At 41.3% G+C, this 20,684-nt stretch overlaps 1 protein-coding gene across 1 annotated transcript in view; it reads right to left on the bottom strand.

Annotated features, from left to right (window-relative positions):
- shq1 (SHQ1, H/ACA ribonucleoprotein assembly factor) overlaps positions 1 to 20,684 on the bottom strand; it is a 34,514-nt gene that overhangs the window by 9,435 nt on the left and 4,395 nt on the right. Inside the window, 7 exon segments of the mRNA XM_018698999.2 lie at positions 1,574 to 1,694; positions 7,631 to 7,754; positions 13,478 to 13,531; positions 14,068 to 14,225; positions 20,058 to 20,155; positions 20,243 to 20,355; positions 20,512 to 20,672. Coding sequence (XP_018554515.1) covers positions 1,574 to 1,694; positions 7,631 to 7,754; positions 13,478 to 13,531; positions 14,068 to 14,225; positions 20,058 to 20,155; positions 20,243 to 20,355; positions 20,512 to 20,672 — 829 coding nt within the window.

Below are 20,684 nucleotides of genomic sequence, written 5' to 3'. Positions count from 1 at the left end.
GCCTCGTCGGCCATGGGGAGTGACAAGATACAGGGATCGCACCGGGGGTATAGATTACATCTCATTTTACCGCCCAGCTCCCAGAGACGACTCACTTAGTGGAGGATGACAAATCCTGCACGGGGGAATATCTTGCACCGGAGAAAACAATGCCTACACGATCTGTCATCAAACCTGTCAGATGACACAAAAGGGACTGCCACAACAAACCGCATGTGTGATAGGGGGAGGCTGGTGTGTGGAAAGCGATCATTCCAAACCTCAGAGAACGGGCCTGGCTCTCCTGCGCTGCTTTGCATTTTGACTGCAGGCTCCTTTTAATATTAGACTCCAAACATGGGAACATAGTTTTACAAACCACAAGTGGAGACTGTATGGAATGTCTATTGAGCCAGAACACCGATACTGAAAGGACAAAAAGAGCAGTACAAGCGTGGTTGCTTAAGTGGTTGGAAGTGATAGAGAAGTGGTTTTACTAATCTGAATGTCTTTTTCACAACATGACAGCTTATGCGGGGGGATAAAACTCAAAGGGCGAAATATAACAGTTCAATCACAGGTCAGTGCTACGAGATGATCGATGCAGAGAGTCATAGGAGTCACCACGTTAGGTCAAGCTGACATTTAGTTCCAATGTACTGCAAAGGAAAAGAGAGGAGGAGCAGGGAGGAGGAGCAGTGCTCGGGTGCCCCGCAGCCGAGAGGAGACTGATTGAGTTTTTCAGTGAGCTGACAGAGCTTCAGCAGCTCTGTGTGCTCACGGAGGAAGATAGAGAGTGTGCCTTTTCCCGTGGTCACTGTCTTCGAAGAGAAAAGAGAGATTCCTACCATTCCCTAACCTGAGCTGCTCCCACACATTAAGGTCCCTTGCATTTTTAAGAGCAGGATTCAAGACTTCTGCTGGAAAAATGTAGAAATGAGAATGTGAGGAAGGGGGGGTGTGTGTGGATGGGGTGGGGAGCACTAAATCCCTGCAGACCTTTTATCGTGTCTGCATCTGGGCGCTGAGCCTACAACATCAGGCACACATTTTTCAACTGGGCTTTTTCCAGACGAGCACACCACTTGGCTGAACCCTGGCCAAGAGTAAAACAGAGCTCATTACTGAGTAATGTGCTCACAGGCTCACATTTGAAATATGTAAGTAATTGTAAAATATGTGCTAGGAAGAGGAGAGAGCCATCAAACCTATATCATTTTAGGGGAAAAAGAGCAGATTTCGCGTGATTGAGCTTGAAATGCTAGTGGAAGGTTATACCCATGGAGGATGTGAGAGGCTCCAGCACACGTGTGCTCACAAAAGTTTCATACAAAGTGAATCTGCTGAGCACAGCTGGCTTTTTAAGAGTCAATGATGGTACTTTTGACTCGTGATAATGGAGAGAAGGGAGACTGCATTTGGCCGTTCAATTGTCCATGCTGTGACAAATGACTCGTCTAATCCTCGTCCTCAGAAGCACCGATATATCATGGGGGCTGAGTGGCACTTCCCCTGAGCTCTGAAGGTAATTCTCTCTAGATGAAGGTCTCTGAGGTGTGTGCACATGGATTTATGTGTGTGTTGGTGAACTTACTTGACCTTCTGGATCCAGATGCAGTAGTCTGTGATGTACAGATCGTTCAGTATGTAGGCCGGATCGTTCTCTCTGAAGACTTTGTGAATATTCAGCAGGCATTTGAGGACACAGGCTCTCCCTGGGCACAGGAACACACCGTGGCAGGCAAATGGAAAAACAGTGTTATTCTCACTCAGTATTAAGGATGACAATGTACTCCAGCTGCTGGCAGACACAGCATGAATCTAAAGGCTTGCAGTCATTGTTCCATACATAAAAGCCAAGGTACAGGATCAGAGGAAAATCCCAGCGAGCTGCACAGTAATTTGATCCATACGGTTTAAGACGAGTTCTTGGTTAAGAAATGGTTCATCCCAGACAAAAGAGCCAAAGAAGACAAAACTCTATTTTTGGCATTCAATCTGTCAATTTAATTGTGGTTCTGTTCAGACTTTCTGTCAAAAATGTGTTTGCCTTCATGTGTCAAAAATAGCACTGAATGTTTTTGATGATTTTCCACTTGACATCTATTCCAGTCTGTCCATTCAGCTATTGTGCAGCATCATAATAGTCCTATTCTGAATCCATTTTTCTTGTGATCTGACAAACATGAAGGCCTGATTTACAAATTGTATAGACATCAATGATTCAATCCAGCAAAGTAATGAATGTTATTCAAACTGTGCACGGCACCAAGGTCAAATCAGGTCACTTAACTACACAGCGTGAACCTTCTGAACATTTTTATTTTTGTCTACTGCTCAAGAAAATCATTTTCTACAAATTCTGTGTGGTCTTAAATAAGAAGAATCATTCTTTTAGAGTTTGTGAATCTAGCCTAAACATTTCCTACACCCACCAAATGACACTGAACTAAACAAGTTTGCAATCTTCCTGTCACAATTCTGTACTATGGATTTGCCACCCTATCTGATCTTACAGCTTAAGCCTTTAACTATTTCAGTATGTTTAATTTTGCCACTTTTCTAGTGTGAACACACTACAGCTGCACAGAATTAATATGTAGTATGAAATATGGACACAGCTACTGTATCCAAGCCTGCTGTTTCAATCAGCCTTTGCTAAACTTAGGTAATGTCCCAGACAGACAAACGCGATACTGCTGGGCTTATGCTCGATTTTGATTTACAAAAATATACCAAAAAGGCTATGGCTGCACTAATGACCCATGATACTGTAATGTCAAGAGCTACAGTGCAGAAAATTAAAAAGTTTGAGAGAGAAGTTTGTTGCCCCACCCTCTGGTTGAATGCAAATGTCTCCTGCCAAACGACATGTGTTTGTGTGTTTTATGAAACTCCATTTTCAATGCTTTGAGCACCATAAACAAAATTCCATTCACCTCCATGGAATTGGGGTGGAGGCAGCAGAAATCTAGAATATCTCCAAGCCACTGCACATAAAATCGCATCTCTGCTGAGCTAAATTATATGCGAGTAAGGAAATATGTGCTCTTCGGGGACTTATGTGAACTGTTGCCTTAACAAATGGTTAAATCAACAGCACAGATACAACTTTGGGGTTTGCAGGTAACAAAAATACATAATGCTTCAAACATGTTAGTAAACATATAAATGTCTGAGGTTTTTAGAAAGGTTGTTGTGAGCAAAGGTTTATGGATTTTAAAACACATAAATCCAGTTTTCTTCTGGATATTTATGTGCTTTTCAGGATTTAATAGTTAGTGTAGAAATTGGAAAGAGGACAATTCTAATATATGCAGAATAAAAGGTAATCAAAGTTTGTCATGCTATCCTACCGAAAACATAAACAATGTCATGGACATGAATAAAAACACTTCAGTTACTGTTTTCAGTTAATTAAGCTCATCTAATTCTGTAAATACATTTGTATCATAATTATTATTTTAACACTTTGGTAAAATAGTTTGTGGTAAACTTAAAATCTTTATTTTACTCCATTTCAATTATGTTTTAAGTTCATGTAGTTTTTGCATGAACAGGGTTTCCATGTGGTACATTCAGCATGTGATTCAGTATGCTATTAATTACCTAAAGGTTTTGTAGCTCAGTCAAGATTTAAATAAATCATCTGCCACCCAGTGAAAGCTTTTAGCTGCATTGCATATCACATAGTTTGTGGTTGTCACCTACCTTTGGGCAATGTGTTTTTAAAATCGTTTTAGCTAGCATTCAACACCACAAATTAATCCCACACGCAGAACTGCACAGAATCTTCATTTGCTATTCTGACAAATGACTTTTCCCTGAAGTACACATCGAGCCAAACTGCCACAGCACTTCTCCCTCCAATCAGGCATATAAATAGCCTTATGATGTGGCCAACAATTCACTGAGGGCAAGAGAAAATGCTCCTCTCCACCTCCGCAGAGCTGGTTGGCATTGTCCAGAGACATTCCAGCCCAATCAAAATAAACAGCACACTTGCAGTGAGGAAAACCTTAAACAAACATTTGGTTCTCATTTAGGCATGGGATCGTATGCAGGGAACTCTGCCCTCAAATTCGGGACTTGGATCGTATGAGGAAAAAACACACTTGCTTCCAAGAGTCTTTTTCACAGGGAAGATTCATGAGTTGTTTGCAGAAAATTAGAGGAAAGGTTGCTCTGTGCACCAGTTCACTGTGGTGATTCCTATGACAAGTGAGAAATGTGTGTTAATCAGGCAAGAGCAGAGTATCCAATGAGTGGGGAAGAACGTGCAGCTCAAATGTACAAAAGCAAGTCCCCCCCACAGCCACTGAAAGAGCAGGCTTGCATAGATGCAGTGGTAGGTGTGCGACTGACCACAAACAAAGGCTGCTGTGTCTTCTGGACAAAAATATAGAGTTTTCAAAAACTACAGAGGCAGCTAAGTGAAAGACAAATTGTACTTCTTTCCCCATTCCATGCTTTAGTTGCAATACATTTGTCTAGGGTTCTGTGGTTTAAAAATTCATACTGTAATAAAAAGTGATACAAATGATAAAAAGGACCAATATGTTAGAAATGAATAGACTGCATTAACATTAATATTTATTCAGCTTGGAATCTATTTAATTTCATGATACATGTGTCATATGCCACTTGGACCCCCACTGATGTATTTTGTCATTCTTATTATCCCAGAATGTGAAGTGATGCTTACCTACATATTAGTTGTCTCTGTATATTTTGGTTGCAGCTATGGATGTAATAAAGCTAAAGTCTAAATATACACAGTATGCTGTAACTGGACCACACCTTAATTCTCTTTTCAACTGGGAGACATGGAATAGATTAAGAGCCACTGAACCAGTTTAACAAAGGATGCAGATAGTTACAGCCTAATTCCATCGCTTTTGGATGTTTGCATTTCCATGTGAACTGAGACAATATTAAAGGTAAATGTTCCAAGTACTTGCATGAAAGGGACAAAAGTAAAGTAACTGTGAAAATTTATTCTAGATAGAACATTCATTTTAATTATTAAAATCCTGACTAATAGGGAATTGGGTATTTCGTACCCTTTACCCATATCTGTTTGAATAGTGCTCAATATTTGATAGTCTTTATTAAAGGGGAAGATGGTGAATGTCTATTAGAAGGTATTTAAAATGAGAAACCGTTAGAACGCTGTAGTTCATCACATCACTCTGAGATGGATTTAGTAATTACAGAAATACTGGGGAGGGACATCTGCACCTTGGACAAAAATAAAAGTAAATCATCTGCAAAAAAGAGAAATGCATTGTTGAGTGAAATATATGCTTATTGTCCAAACGCTGCCTTACTGGCCAAACTAGTGATTCCATTGATAAAATTCATAATATAGAGGATAAAAAATCTCCTTGATTGGATCTCCTTAAAGGTTCTTTAACTCAAATGAACCACCTCTCAATTTTTTAAAGAGTAATATATTCTCTCTTCTTGCTTTTCAGTTTCTGAGAGTAGGAGCAGAGGCAGCTTTCAGAGAGCAGGAAGAAGCAGCAGGAAGTGTTTGTGCATTTGTCTGATGTTGCCACTAATGATGATGTGCTTGAAAAGCAGGAGAGGCACATCTTTATCCAGAGTCAGATCTAATGCGCGAGGGTAGTTCAGCCATTACAGCACTGCTCGCCGATATCACAATCTTGCTCACTGCAGTTTAATTGCCTGTTTTAATACATCAAGTAAAAATGAATGCATTTAATATCAGAACCTTTTTCACACTCTCCCTCTCATTCAGTCACACACACACACACACACACACACACACACACACACACACACACACACAATCCATGCATCTCATCCAATAAAAGATCATCAGCACCCTGAACCTCAAGTGTTCACACTCTGAGCCGATTGCAAAATTTCATTACTCTCCCTTGATTTTCTGTTAACTAGGTCAGAGTGCTTATTTGATCCTAAAATTTGAGTTCCACAAATTAAATTCCCAAACTTTCCCTGCTCTCCCAGAATCCCAGAAGAAATTCCATGACCGCCACAAAATTTTTCTCAGTGACTGACAGCAGAGACGATCCATCCACGGTGGATGGATCTGTAAAAGAGGACCACATCTGACATCTCTCATCTCATCTCGTCTTGTCTTGTCAATCCGATAATGACAGCAGCATGACCCAGAGGTCCTCCGTGCCACTTCTTACCTGCCGTCCCCTCAGGCTCTCTGCTCTTCTGTACCTGCTCAGTGTGTCTTTAGTTACAGACACTGAGAAGGCAGGTGGAGTAGCTCCTTGAGAATACTCGCCAAGCTGCCAGAGGCCTGTTCAAATATTTACCCCTGGATAACATTTCCTCCGAGGCCTTAACCTGCGCGCTGCCATTAATGGGTTTGTTTTACTAATTCCTATGAATGTTTGCTTTCATAGCCACTTAAATGAAGTGCCTCAAAAATAGAGCATGCATTTCCGTTTGCCTTATCCTGACAAATTAATTAGTGCGTGAAGTAAGGCTGGGAGGAAACACACCCTCAGACACACGCCAGGCAGAAAAACTGTAGTGTTACAGTTCATTACTCATACATCCCTAATGCTTGCAAATAATAACTTTTATGAGTCAGGAGTTAACATAATGAAAAATAATAGTGAATTAATTTGCTTTCTTTCCTCCTTAGTACATTGACACGAACAGAGGCTCTTATAAGCTGGCTGTTGGACAAAGAGAAGCCTGAGTATGATGCTGTATGAGCTGTCGGGAAAACACTGGAACAATTTCTGGCTTGACATGAACATGAGAAATCTCGTTATGACAGGAGAAGTGTTTTCGAGGTCTGAGAAAGAAGGTGAGGGAAAGAGTGACTCAAACTGCTGTTTCCCTGGCTTGACTGATCAACTCATCTTCCTACTTAATGATGCGCAGAAATGCTAATCTGGAGCTTAAAAGGCCTTTAATTTCCTGTCATTTACCAGCGTTAAAATCATCACAAGCTGGATAATCTTAGCCCTCACACATCCTGAGTGTGTTTACACAGCAGAGTTTCATCTGTCCGTGGGGGCTTTTGATTTAAAGATTACTCTGGGCTTCCAGATATCAAAGTCAACACTCAATTCTCCACTAATCCACATTTCACTCCCCGAGGAGGTGGGAGTTGGGCCACTCTCTTGCTTAGCTGGAGGAATATTACTTTCAAAACACACGCCACAGTAGGCTCAGGAACCACTTTCGCCAGACTCTGTGTCTGTCCAGCAGGTTGTTTTTGCTAGGCAATGTACCACGAAAGCATGCTGACTTTCAGGCTGTCTCACAATCGACCTGCGCCCCACTGCTTACACGCAGGCAGCGGACTCTGCCTGACTCCACACACCAAAGCCTTATTTACATATAAAAACACTGCTCAGAAGAAACCACAGGGTGGACAAAAATCAATTAACACTAATTAGTGCTGATCATGTGCTCACAGTGGAGTGAAATGAATCCACACCAAGAGGTTTGATTTAGGTGAAGCTGCTAGTCTTTGCACAAACCCACAAAGCCCACACAGACTACAAACTCATGAACATGTGGCAGACACTGCAGGGTTACAACCAGTCTGCAGAGGTGAAAGGTCACTGTGGTAATGTGTGTTTATGAGCCTGCGTGTGTGTGTGGGTGGGTTGCTGGTGCCTGCACTCACCTGATTGCAAGATCTTAATTGTGTCACGAACAGCAGCAGAGACCAATGTAAAGTGCCTGTAGAGTGGGTAGCACAAAACCCTTCGTCCGAATGACACTAGGACCTCTATCAAGGAGCTGTATGTCTGTATGCAAAAGAGAGAACATGACACTCGTGACACTCATGAAAGTTATGCAGCGTAAACCAGACCGTGTTTTTTTTTTTTTCCCCCCACAGAGAAAAGAAATTAAGAGAAACACAAGGATGCAACTGACAATAAGGGTTTGATTCAGACAGATATATCAGCCCAGGAGTTTTCCCTTCTCTCTCTATTTCTTAGGTCGAAATCTGGCTCCCATTGGAGTGCATTGCAGTCGCTGGAGCTCTAATTACTCTTAACAACTCTTCAATTATAGAGCTGGCAAAATAGGGGCTCACAACTCTTAAACACCTCTGTAGCCCTGGCCAGTTAATTGCTGCTTCTCTTTAATCACTGCCTTCACTCTCAGATTTTCTCTGCACTAATGGACACACAGCCTGGAGAAAGAAACAGATATTTTTCTTCTTTTCTTTGTGGCTTGTTAAGGATGTGTTGCGAGCTGGGAGTGCATGTCATTGGGGATCATGCTCTCCCTTGGGCTTGTTTAGTGGGAGTGTAAATAAGGGGGGTGGGGGGGTGGGGGAATTGCAGTCACACCAGTGCAGTCGACTGAGGACAAGTAAACATGCAGCAGATGGAGGGGGTAGGGTTGTGGTTGGGGGTGGAGGGTGGGGGGTTAGGTGGTGGTAAGGGGAAGGAGAATGTTAGGTGTAAGCGAGGCAAGACAGACAGTGAGAGTAAAAAAGAGAAGAGAATGGAGTGAGGAAGCACAGTTGATATCAGCGGTGACACGCAGACAGACAGGCAGCAGTCACAGACAGAGAGGAATCCATTGTAGAGCAGAAAGTGAAGGATAGGAAAGGAGGAGGAGGGGAAGGGGGAGACAGGGAGCGAGGGATTGAGCGAGGTGGCTTGTCAATAGGAGCTGACAGCTCTGCTGACTGACTGACGAGCAGTAAAGGGCTGCCAGGCAGGTGGAGACTGTTCTTTACTCCACTGTCACCGCAGCAGGAAAACTACTACTTCTCTAAATGTGGACACGGTCTAGCAACGCTGCTTCACTGGCTTATTTATAATTAACAACAATGCATCTTGGGTGATCACAAGAGGTGATCATGTGTGCATGCCCCCAACACCTAATGAAGACGCTCAGGGATCCTATTACAAAATATATATATATATATATATATATATGTATATATATATATATGCAGAGGTGCTCTGGGACACATTAACCACATCCGTAGTATAGTGTGAATTCAAATAAGTCCCTAACATCAATGAAGGATCGCACATTCAACTGCATCATCTGTCTAGGCAGATGTATGAGTTCATGCACAACTGCTGTCACTGAAAGTGTGAAAAACTGGCATTAACAACCCATATAATAGAGGTCTGTATTGAGTACAATGCATTGTCTGTGGAAAAAGTAATGGTGTAGCCTTCATTAACTGTTGACAAGTGTCAGTTGAGACTTATGCTGATTTATGGCTGTTCATTAAGGGGTTACTGTGTTACTGACATAAGCCTCCTCAAAACTGTGACTATGCTTTGAACTGTTTCAGGTGCCCTGAGATCTAGATCTCATTTTCCCCCAAAGGCAATGCTACCTGATTCACAGTTGGAGAACTTCTATGGCTTAGATTGGCTGGAAATTGCTAAACTAATGTTAAGCTACATAGTTTAAGGCAGGCCTTAAACGAGGCAGACGACAACTACAATTCCCATGGTGCATTTCGACATAAAATATCCAGTCACCAAGTTTATAATATTAATAATATTACTGATCATTTTCAGGTTAACTGCTCTAACTCTTGCCTCTGACTGACCTCTCTTCCATGTTAACAGGAGACCATCCACCATGCCAAAATGACAAACAAAAGATGATTTCTCAGAAACAGAGTTGAAATAATTTGGACAGCTACAGGATCTTTACATTTTCCAGGAGAGTCCTGTGTTTCTATGTTAAGTAGCATGAATGAGGAAAACATTCCCAATTTGTACACATAGGGGACCCCGAGAATTGTGATTGGCTGCTTATGTATTCTACAAGTTTCTGATGCTGACTGAGGTTGTTGATGGTGAAGATAACATAAAAGAACATGAAGAAGACTCAGTAGTGTCCTCCTTTTCAGTGCCACACATCTAGCAAAGATATCTCTTCTGGAAACCCTCTGTTTGCCACAATTGTTGCTCTGTATCACAGTGAAAGAATGAACTGATCATGGCAATTACAAGGGGGCAGTCTTCTAGCCAGCAATGAGACCCAGTGAAAGGGGGCACTTGTAACTCTTGTCATACAAGTATGTGCATATTCCATTGTCACTTTATATTGCTGGGTGAAGTAAAACAGTCGCTGTGGGAATAGCAGAACATGGCCTGATCACATATGATGCATTTACTATGTAGGTAAGTGTGACTGGCCACTCTTTTAACCCCTTGTGTAAAGCATAAATCTGGCTTTACATAAGATTCATGCTGTTATCAGGCGTGAGCTGCACTTTATAGCAACCAGATCTGCATGTAATCTGGATAGACACAGTTCTGAAGAGTGTCTTTGTCAGCTTTATCAGGCCCAAAGTGGTGATTAGGGGCTGCCCCATCCTAAAGCAAAGCCCACATTGCCTGAATCACACTATTTTCTCTCTAATTTCACCTTTCATCAACACTAAGCCTAATAGAGCAAAGAAATTTGAAATGAAACTCCAGCATCAGAGAGAGGACAGAAAAACTGCATTGCTTTACAAAACCATACCTGCAAAGATAATATATCACAGAAACGTTAAAAGGCCAAATTTCTGTCACCAGTGTCCCTGTGATCGATGATTTTGTACGTCAAGATATCGTATTGTTCTCACAATACGAGGCCCTGTTCCAAGAACCAGGTGTACTGAGTAATCTGGATAACTTTGCTGAGTAAAACACAAAACCTCCTCAAATCTGGAACAAGTTCTGATGTAAAAAGACCTGTTCCTAATGAGGTTTTACTCAGCATTGATATGCAGATTACTCAGTAAAATCAGGTTCTTGGAACGGACCCCAAGAATCATAATTGATCTGTATTTACATATAGATTAGGCAGTTATATTTTTAGGATATCAGACTGAAGAACAGAACAATGATTTTAGCAATCTAATTAACAGATTAACAGTGGTTGACAGATGTTTTATACTTGTGCAGTCATTTAAAAATCAAATAGTGTCACATTGAAAACACCTCAAGTGTGTTTGACCGTACAGAAATACAAAAGTAGCTGGTGATAGAGAACAGAACAACGGTGTATTGAGTTGAGACCAAACAGAGTAACTGTGATTTGCCTGTCAAAATGGTGTATTCTCTAAACCACTTGCCCTAGATGTACCCATCATCAGGAAAGGGAGGTGGGAGAGACTGATCTATTTCCTGCTGTTTCAGCATGTCCGTGTGAAAGCAAACTTCTAGAAAATAATCTAAAAACACTGGTCCAGATGGAACCATGTGTGACACAACATTTTATTTTTAATTTTCCCTCTGCTGGGGGCAGGGGGACAAGATGTTAGACATCATTGGGACACTATTTCTAAAGCAATGCTCTCTCTCACACACACACATAGGCACACAAACTGACTACACGCACCACCTATTATTTACTCACTGAATTGGGAACACCTGTTACTGCTATGTGCTAGGCTATGTGCCAAGTCCAACAATTGACAGCTCCCTGTAGTTCACATTACAGGCTTGTGTTAATGCCATGGACAGAGCCTGGACCTGAACGGTTTATTTCAGAGCAAATAAGCCAGAGTCTCTGATGTTTGATGTTTTGTGTTTTACTCTGCAAAGTTATCCAGATTACTCAGTGCACCTGGTTCTTGAACAGGGCCTCATATTGTGAGAACAATACGATATCTTAACATCATCGATAAAATCATCGATCATGGGGACACTGGTGACAGTAAACAATGTGTTTGTGTGAAACACATTCACCTCTCTGATCACTTTATAAGACATCCAAACTAGAATACATCAATCCCACCAGCCAGTCAAGACAACTGTGTTCAATGGCTACTGCTGAACCACAGGCTAAGACTTACAAGAGAATGATAAAGAGGAGCTGAACTACTGTATTTTGTTAGATATTCTTAGTCATGTTCACATTGTTGTGTTCACAGTTCAGTGCACCAAATTCTTTACATTTGTCTACAAGAAACTGTAGAAATAATGAGGTAGACAGTAACTGTCTTTGTCTTTTTGTTTTTTTTTTTTCAATTTTCTTGTCTAGTTATTGAAAAAAGGTACAGGCTACCTGCATTATTAAATAACCCTGTTTCACAAGCAGTTCTTTGCCAACACAAACTTAAATGCAGAGGAATAAAAGACTGCATGAGAATGTCAAGATATCCATGGTGCAAGGACAAGATGAAAAATCTCCAAAAATTGGTTGGTGCTAAATTTTCTGCTAGATTTTCAATTGTGGGCACAGTGGAGATGAGTATAAGACACAAAAATGACACAGCAGTAGATGAAGTGTGTTTGCGGTTTGGTTGTTAACTGTCTATATATTTGGCCCTTCTTCCTGACAAATAATCACTTGTCATTTTGATGGCTAGTTGAAACTACTGATGTGATAGTGATGTGTTACACCCTGCCAAACCTTTCACAGCAGGGTGGCAAAAAGACCTGGCAACATGTGATCCAACTTCATATCTGTAACTTGATGGAAACCAGTCCCATCTGTTAATGAGCATGTGTCCTGTTTGCCACAGCCAGTTTCAAAAGCAGTACTGAAGTACTACTGCTATTCATTTGTATTATAGAACCAGAAGCAAGAGGCATGAATGAACACATACAGAATGAAAGTTAAGGAAAGCTGAGAACAGAGGCATACAAAAACAGATCCACACTATGGACAGCCTTTTTTAAAGGTGCTCAACAGTCAAATTTAGTTTGTCCTTATTTTTATTCATTTAAAGGGCTGCACAAAGGTTTAGCATCCGTAAAAAGAAGCAAAAGCAGTACTGCTGTAATATAGTGCTTGTTCTCACGCAATATGTACTTTAAGGCATACCAAAAATATGGTAGGAGGGAATGGAAATTTATACAAACACCCTTTGCACCAGATTTAACACTGCAGACTGACCCGCTGGTGGCTGATGAAATTGCGTCAAAAACGTTACATCAGGGAAAAACAGGTTTAAAATAATTTTAGCGAACACACACAGGGGAGGAGAGAGAGTTCTGCAAGGAGAAACAGTGAAAAAGTGAGAGTGAAGCGCAAATTAAAAGATGCATTGTAAAATAAATTTACTGGAGTTCTCTGCTCAGCATCATAACACAAAACCAAACAAAATAGCAGCAAGACTTTACCTTTCCATTTCCTGAAGCTGCCTCCTGCTTATTCTACCTGAACAATTAAGTAGGTTGTTATAATTTTTTATTATTAAAGTTCTTTTTGTGGAGCTGATAACATCAGACTTGCAGCTCCAAGTTCGGGGACAGAGAACACTTTCTTTGGCACTCCATTACTTTCCAGGCAACACTCAAAACCACTAGGCTTAAACATATATTTTTGCAATTTCTGGATTAATAAGAATCCCCCTACGTGTCATGACTTAAGGCAAAGAATTAGCGTGGCTAATGACAACTACCCAAGAACTACACAACACTGAGCCTGGCACGTATATAGTCAAGTTTAATTATGTGCTTTGTCCTTATCTAATTAACAGTACAAGTATGTGAGAGTAAAACATTAATTGCAGCACATCTTATTTCCTCAACGAGTAACTCACCTCCAGCCAGCACAGAGTCCCGCTAAGTTTTCTGATTGTCCACGGTGACTCCACCTGCAGGGAGGGAGGGGACCACTTATCATCACAACAATGACAGATGGGAAATACTAGAAGCACACGCAGTACAATAAATTCCGCCTGGACAAAAGCATGGAGAGCAGCTGTTCAGTTGTCTGTTAACAATATACAACAGGCTAGAAATTTAAATAAAGTGTGGAACTTCACGGAAAGTTCTGGACACTCTGCAGATTATAATATCCTAAATAGAAATTAAATGCTCACACTTGACAGATTCTGTTTTCATAGCTCAACATTCTGCTGTATTAAATATCTCCCGTGTTTCATTCACACACGCTATGAGGCGTCTTTAACAATGAAATCAGCCTCTCTCACCTTGCCTTTCTGCAGCTACCTTAGAGGAGTGACACAAAGAAGCCTGAACTGAGCTCTCGGATCTGCTGGTAATCTCTTAAGGCTCTGAATGAAATGGAAGGGGGTCTAAAGGATTTGAGGATAGAGGGCTTTGTCATCCAAGGCTAAGTGCTGCTCACGATGGAGCTGCCTCTTCACACATACACACGCTCACTCACATTGTGCTCTCCCTCCGTGGAGCGCACTTCATAGCAATAAGCCAGCAGGATGTCTATGAGGCTGAGCCACGCTTGGCGGCGGGACGCCTTGTCCAGCAGGTAGGAGCAGTTGGTGAATTTTCTCAGCTGCTCCTTCTCGTCGTCGGTGAATGACACAGCTGCATGAGGACATGGATTTTACAGTTAGATGCGTCATTTCAAGTCACCACAGGTCTTGGGTTTATTTTGGAAAGGACTGAGACACAGAACTGCCCTGTGAACTGCAAAACAATCCAGTAGTGGGTGTGAGAAGCAGTGGTGGTGGTTAGGTGGTTGCATTCACTCCTTCGCACACATAACGCTTCTGATGTGAAGACAGAGGGAGTATATGACTTTACAAACTCTCTGCTCTGCCAAACTACCATCATTTAAGTATGCTTTCCAGTCACAAGGTAAAAACACAATAATTTTCCCATCAAATACATAATGAAACCAACATGTATCACGATAATATCGTCTCATTATAACACTGATAAAAGGGATAAAATCGGCTCAGTAAAGTGGGTCTAGTGTCGTAAATCTTTAAGATTATGCTGACACTAAACTGACTGAATCTGAAAGTGCATAATTTTCTCTTGCTGTTACCAGCCTCACGTTTTAGTTTGAAGAAAACAAAGCTTTTAAAGCAGGTTTAAATGCTGGAGAATGAGATCCTGGTATTTCCCACTAATTCTTGCCAAATTTTACTTTTGTTTCCTGGGAAAAATGCATGCAAAAGCCCGGGAGTTTAAGTATGTGTGTGCTTGTGTTTCTGGGTGTGTGTTTGCGTACTAAAGCCTATTGTGTTTAATGAAACAAAGGTGCCAAAAGTTCTTGAAGCCGATATTGACACCAATATTTGGGAGTTTAAAAGTGGGAGTTTCAAAGAATACACAATCATGAATTCCTGTGAACTCTGTAAGACAAACTCTGTAGTGGTAAAATGGTTTCTAATTTAAGCCAGACCTGCTTTGGTATTTCTGTAGTGCAAATTCTTGTTACTTTTCAGCTGATATATACTCAAGTGCAGATATGTCCACAGTAACCCAATATTATCAGCCTGGTTGATAGATCAGTCTCGCTCTAAATTCAATAAATGGACATCAAACAGATGACAGCTGTAACACTGCAACTAAACATCAAGGAATCATTCTCCAGCTCCTCAAACAGCAGAATCAACACACAAAACAGCTGCATTAAATGGATTTTCACTCTCTTGTCTCATCACAGTGTCAGGTCAGCAATAAGATAAGGTAGTCACCCACATTCCTATAACCACTTTTACGTTTTAAAGCTGGCAAGTAAATGAGAATATGCTATAGTGAAGAGGAATTGCTCCTCTACTACCACATGATGTAATGAATAAAATCAGGATAAATATTTGAATTCATATATCTATATTTTATGATTAATCATCCACAGTTCCAATTTAAAATTAAATCTTCTCAAATCCCAGAAACCTAGGAAATAAGTGATAGATCAAGAGAAACATTATTTTAAAAGGAAATCTGTGAACCTTAGTACAGGGGTATACATCTTACCACTTGTTCCCTCTGATGTGCAGTTTTGTGTGTGTGTGTGTGTTGTAGAATTAAAGAAAAAAAGAAGAGACTTGGCTATTTTCCCATTGTTAAGGTGTTTCCACTGTTGGCCAGTGAACTGTTATTCTAGAGCAGTAGGGGGCAAAGTGCCTTGTTGAAGGGCACCTGGCTGCGGCTGATAAGCAGCAGGAGCTAAATAGGCCAAATACTGCTACGTTAAATTAGCAAAATGAGTAAATCCAATCCAATTTATAAGTGTTATAAGCGTCAGCTGTAGAGCTCTGCATTAAGAAACTACAGAGCTCCATCATATGAAAATATCTAAAAATCTCTGCCTCCTTACTCTGCGCAAATTCACTAACTGTTGCCTTTTGAAAGAGACATCTGCTTAATGGGGATCTGTGGCAGGCCTAATGGGGCGACACAAACAGACTTCAATCCCATTTAAGCTATCTGCATCGCTCAGTATTGAAAGGCGTGCTGAATGTCTGCAGGAACATGCTGTAACTCAACAGTTTTTTCTCCTTTCTCCCAGCAGCTTACAAAACAGCTGAAAGCAATTTCTCTCTCTGCATGCAGAGAGGAGAGTCCCTGCACTGAGCCCCTGATGAGCGAGACGCACTGGTGTGTATTGGCTGGAGCAAGTACACAAATGCGCAAACTCGCTTGCACACACAGACACTTGATATATATACGTACATGCATATACACACACATGCAGCGTTTCAGGATGGCAGCAGTGGGAACTTGGCTCTGCTGGGGAAGGAGATTCCCGCTGCATTACGTCAGTTTTTAGCTCCCTGCAGATGCTACCTGAGTCCCTCGTCAGTGCAGCTGCGAGAGAGAGCAAGGCTGGGCTGAGCAGAGCGCACACACAGATGCGCACCCACATCTGCACACACTCTTCTTCAAACACATGCAAAGACGCACACATTGAGAGAGGGGATGGAAATGTAATAAGAAGAACACAGTTGAAGCACACTAATTTGCAGAGTCTCAAGCAACAGATATACAAGCAAATGCGCAGCCAGTGTCTCTCAAACACGCAAACATACGTGCACACGTACAGTCCTCGAATGCATGGATGCACAGGCAGTTGAAGAATAAAAATAGAAAAGATGTAGGCAGTATACATATGTTGACATAAAGCAAATGTATTTATGGCTTGTCATTCACACAACAATGATCCCAGAGATTTCAGCAGATACATGTCCCATCTGTTCTGCAGAAAAGTGTTGCACAAGACACGCAAACTTTTGTCAGTAAAAACTGATTTTCACAATAACTAAATGCAAAATCTGAACAGAAACAGAGCACCCACCCTCTTGCAAGTTAGACACAGCGGCCTCATGATGCTGATATATTTTCTATTAACTGCAGCTAGAGTGGTGAGGTGAGGTGAGCGGGCCTGATAGATTTACCCAGCACCACATTCATTCATCTCCACTATGGAGCCAATCAATTCTAGCGAGCATTAGCACACGGCGCATGAGGGCTTCTCCTGATTGCAAATTAATTTCTGACCTAATTCCTCCAGTTGGAAAGGCAGCCTGGCTGGCTCGTCACCGCTCTCTACAGGTCCAGATGGCCTGATGGCATGGAGTAAATATGCTTCGTCAAAATACTGCTGAGGGTTGGAAAACGCTCCCGGAATTTCACAAATGCAAGAGGTCGACATATGACCTTGGATGGCAGATATGGTTAATTTTGCGGATGCACACGCTGTGATCACGTCAAGTACAAATCAAAGGGATATTTAATGATACAGTCTGCTCAAAGACTAAACTTGGTTAGTGTAGTAGTAGCCTAAAACAACAACGGAAGACTATCTTGGTCAAAGGTCAGATTTCCAACAAAGTGCAGCAGGTAGAGAAACTGAGCTGTCAGGATCGTTTAGCCTGAACCAGTGTGTGAATGCAGGCCTCCAGTGGGCAGCTGTAGCCTGTCAGTGTGCTGGCCCTGACACTGGAGAGCACAAAGGAGGCCAGTTTCTACTTCATTAGCACTTGTGACCACATCCATCTGTCAGGTGTCATATATATCAGACTTAGCAGAAGTGAAGGAGGGGTGAAAAGGACTAAGGAAAAAAAAACCCACATGGAGGAGTTGTAGTTTTCCATTTTAAATATATGACAAACAGTTAAAATCACAAGCATGCGTTCAAGATTTGATGGCAAGCTGCTTAAATCTCCTGACCAACGCCATTCTTCACACTCAGCTGAGGCTAATGCTATTCCACCTGTCAATCAAGCCATTAAGTTTAATTTGGCCCATTTATCTACGCCCGGGCTCCCGACTGAGGCACTCTGTCTTAGAATGCAGAATGAGGTGGGGGAGCCAGCGGGGCTACTGGGGGAACTGTAATGTTCTTCGGAGGCTAAACTCAGAGTGCAGCTAATGGCCTTTGCATTGCTGACTGATGGCTGCTCGTCAGCGATCCGGCCCTTGCGCTGGTGGAACCTCAACCAGCAGTACTCCCTCCTGTGATAATGCTATCTATTTAATCTAAATCCTCTCTCAAGCGTACAGCACCCATGCACTACACATAAGCTGTGGCTGTGAGCCATGCGCCTGCTTAAACAGTGGAAGTGCTGGAATTAGCAGGCTGTTAGAGGAGCTGGATGGCACAATTAAATAGTCTCTTGCAGTGCTGGGGCTTCACAAGCTATCGCTACTGCACAAGAGACTGAACAGAGAGATGAAGCCGGGAGGCTCCAGCCAGCAAGCCAGCATGTCTCAATCTAAGTAAATGAGCCACGGATTGAATCAGATAGGAAATGATTGCAAGAAGAAAACCTAAATTTGTAGAAAAAAATATGTTGTGAATGCAAAAAGGTAGACATACTGGCCTTCTTTGAGTTGTCACATTCTAACTCAGCAGCTGTGCTTGTTTAAATTGGTCAACAGGCACCAGAGAGATGTAGTGATTAGGGAAGGTCCAAGTTCAATCTCACATAATGGCAAGTGTCTTTCCTGTTGAAGAGCCCTGAGGCTGTTTGGCAGGGAGTGCAGCTCTAGCCAACAAGCTGAGCTCTGACCTTCCTCTGGAGCAGGGCAGTAAAAAGACTCATGTGTCCTTTGGGGATTAATATATTATCAGAGAACAATGTCAGTGCCTGGCAGACATAAAGCACAGCAAACAGATTCCCGTCTTGATCTGTGCACATACAGTTTTTTTCTATTCATAATACTATTAGTGGAAGCTTGGGAATGACATGCTGGGAATAATAAAAAGGACCACAAGAGTATTTGATTTAGTCAAATAATAAACAATGCATGACTGCCCTCTCAGTTTTTGCAACTTCATGCCACCTTCTGGTAGCCTTCAGTAACTACTTTAATGATTACTTTTAATTACTTGGAAAACTCACATCACTCACATTAAGGAGTGTATGGTATATGATATGTTTTTTTTAAAAATATCATTGAACATAAGGGCCAAGCCACACACAAATTTAAAAGTGCAAATTCCCATGTGCTCGATCCTTGTTTACAACGCAAACACAAAACTCCATAGACCCTACTGCTCAAGTGCTCTAGATCAGGGGTGGACTGAAGTATGATTTTGAGGTACTATAATGCTACTTTATAGATCTACTTCAGTACATATCAGAAGGAAATATTGTACTCTTTTCTCCACTACATTTATCTGACAGCTATTATCAGATGATATTATTCCAATTAAGATTTTGTACAATTTTAAGATACACATGATAAGCTCAGAAAGTATAATACATTAGGGACCAGAGGTCTCCAACCCTAGTAACAGACGTCTATGAGTTCTACAGCAGTTCTACTTAATTGTGATTTACCCTCTAAACTTGGTTTAATTGAAAATATACAATTCAAGAAATATTAAACTATCCAATATTTCACAACAAAGTCTGAGATTAGAGAAGAGTCTTTTGTATTACAGGATTTCTTTTCTAACCAACGAATTAACTAATGATCTCTCAGAATTTCCTTGTGACTATTTGGAGTGCGCCGACTCAGGCAGGAAGCCACTAAACTAAAGGTCACCGAAGGTTGTAGTTAATGCCAGCTCTAGCTCTACCAGTTGAAACAGTAAAACGCTGCTTATAAATGACTACAGCAGCAATAATGATCTAGTAATGTTAAATGTAATGATATAGCAGTCAAAGGGACCATTTTCCTGCATAAAGGGAGCTTTTACTTTGAAATCTTTATCGCATTCAGTTGATAATACCTCTGCACTTTTACTAAAGCAGAATTCTGAATGTAGTTTTGAATGTACTTCTACTGTTTTGTATTGCTACTTTTACTATCTACTATTAGATATAACATTTTTCAAGATTTCTTCTTTTTTACTGTGTTTATGTGTTTTTTTTAGTATATCATTTGTCTGTGTACTGGAAACATAACAGAAAAAAAGAAATAATCATGTCTACATATGGGATAATGTGAACTCACCAGCCTCTCCCTCCTCCTCTGTGGAAGTACTCAGTTGTTTCCACCATGGTCTGAACTTCAGAAGTCGCTGTATTTCATCATCCTCAAACAAATCAGCCCTGCATTAAAACATGGACGTTAACTGACAAAAAATAAAAGACAAGAAAAAAAGTTATGTTGAGAAGTTTTTTCTTTGATAAACTCACAGGTAGTGGTCAGGTGAAAACGCTGATGACTCTGCTTCCAGCCTTGCCTGCCTCCTCTCTGCTGCTGTTGTTCCTTCTGGGTTCTTGATGTCAATCACATCACTGAGTTCCTCCTGTCAGGACATTCACAGTATCTGAGGCTTTGTGGTGTCAGATAAACTTAATTTGCACATTTCAAAAAATTCTATTCAACGTCTTTGTCTAATCGCATTCATAAAGGATGTGAGTATTTCAGAGATCAGGGAAGAATCTTTATACATAGATCTCACCTGTAATCTGGCAAACACTCCAGACCGCTGATTGCCAAAGCCATATTTCTGCAGGGATCTCAGCTCCTCCTCAGAGCTCTCCATGTACACCTCCTGCTCAACCTGCCAGTCAAATTCTTCTTCATCTTCCTCCTTATCATCTCCTACACTTTCACTGCATCCTTTTAAAATGC

This window comes from Lates calcarifer, linkage group LG12, assembly GCF_001640805.2.
Source record: "Lates calcarifer isolate ASB-BC8 linkage group LG12, TLL_Latcal_v3, whole genome shotgun sequence".
Classification (NCBI taxonomy): domain Eukaryota; kingdom Metazoa; phylum Chordata; class Actinopteri; family Centropomidae; genus Lates; species Lates calcarifer.
The sequence above is the reverse complement of the archived record's forward strand: the minus strand, read 5'-3'. Positions and strand labels throughout refer to the sequence as shown.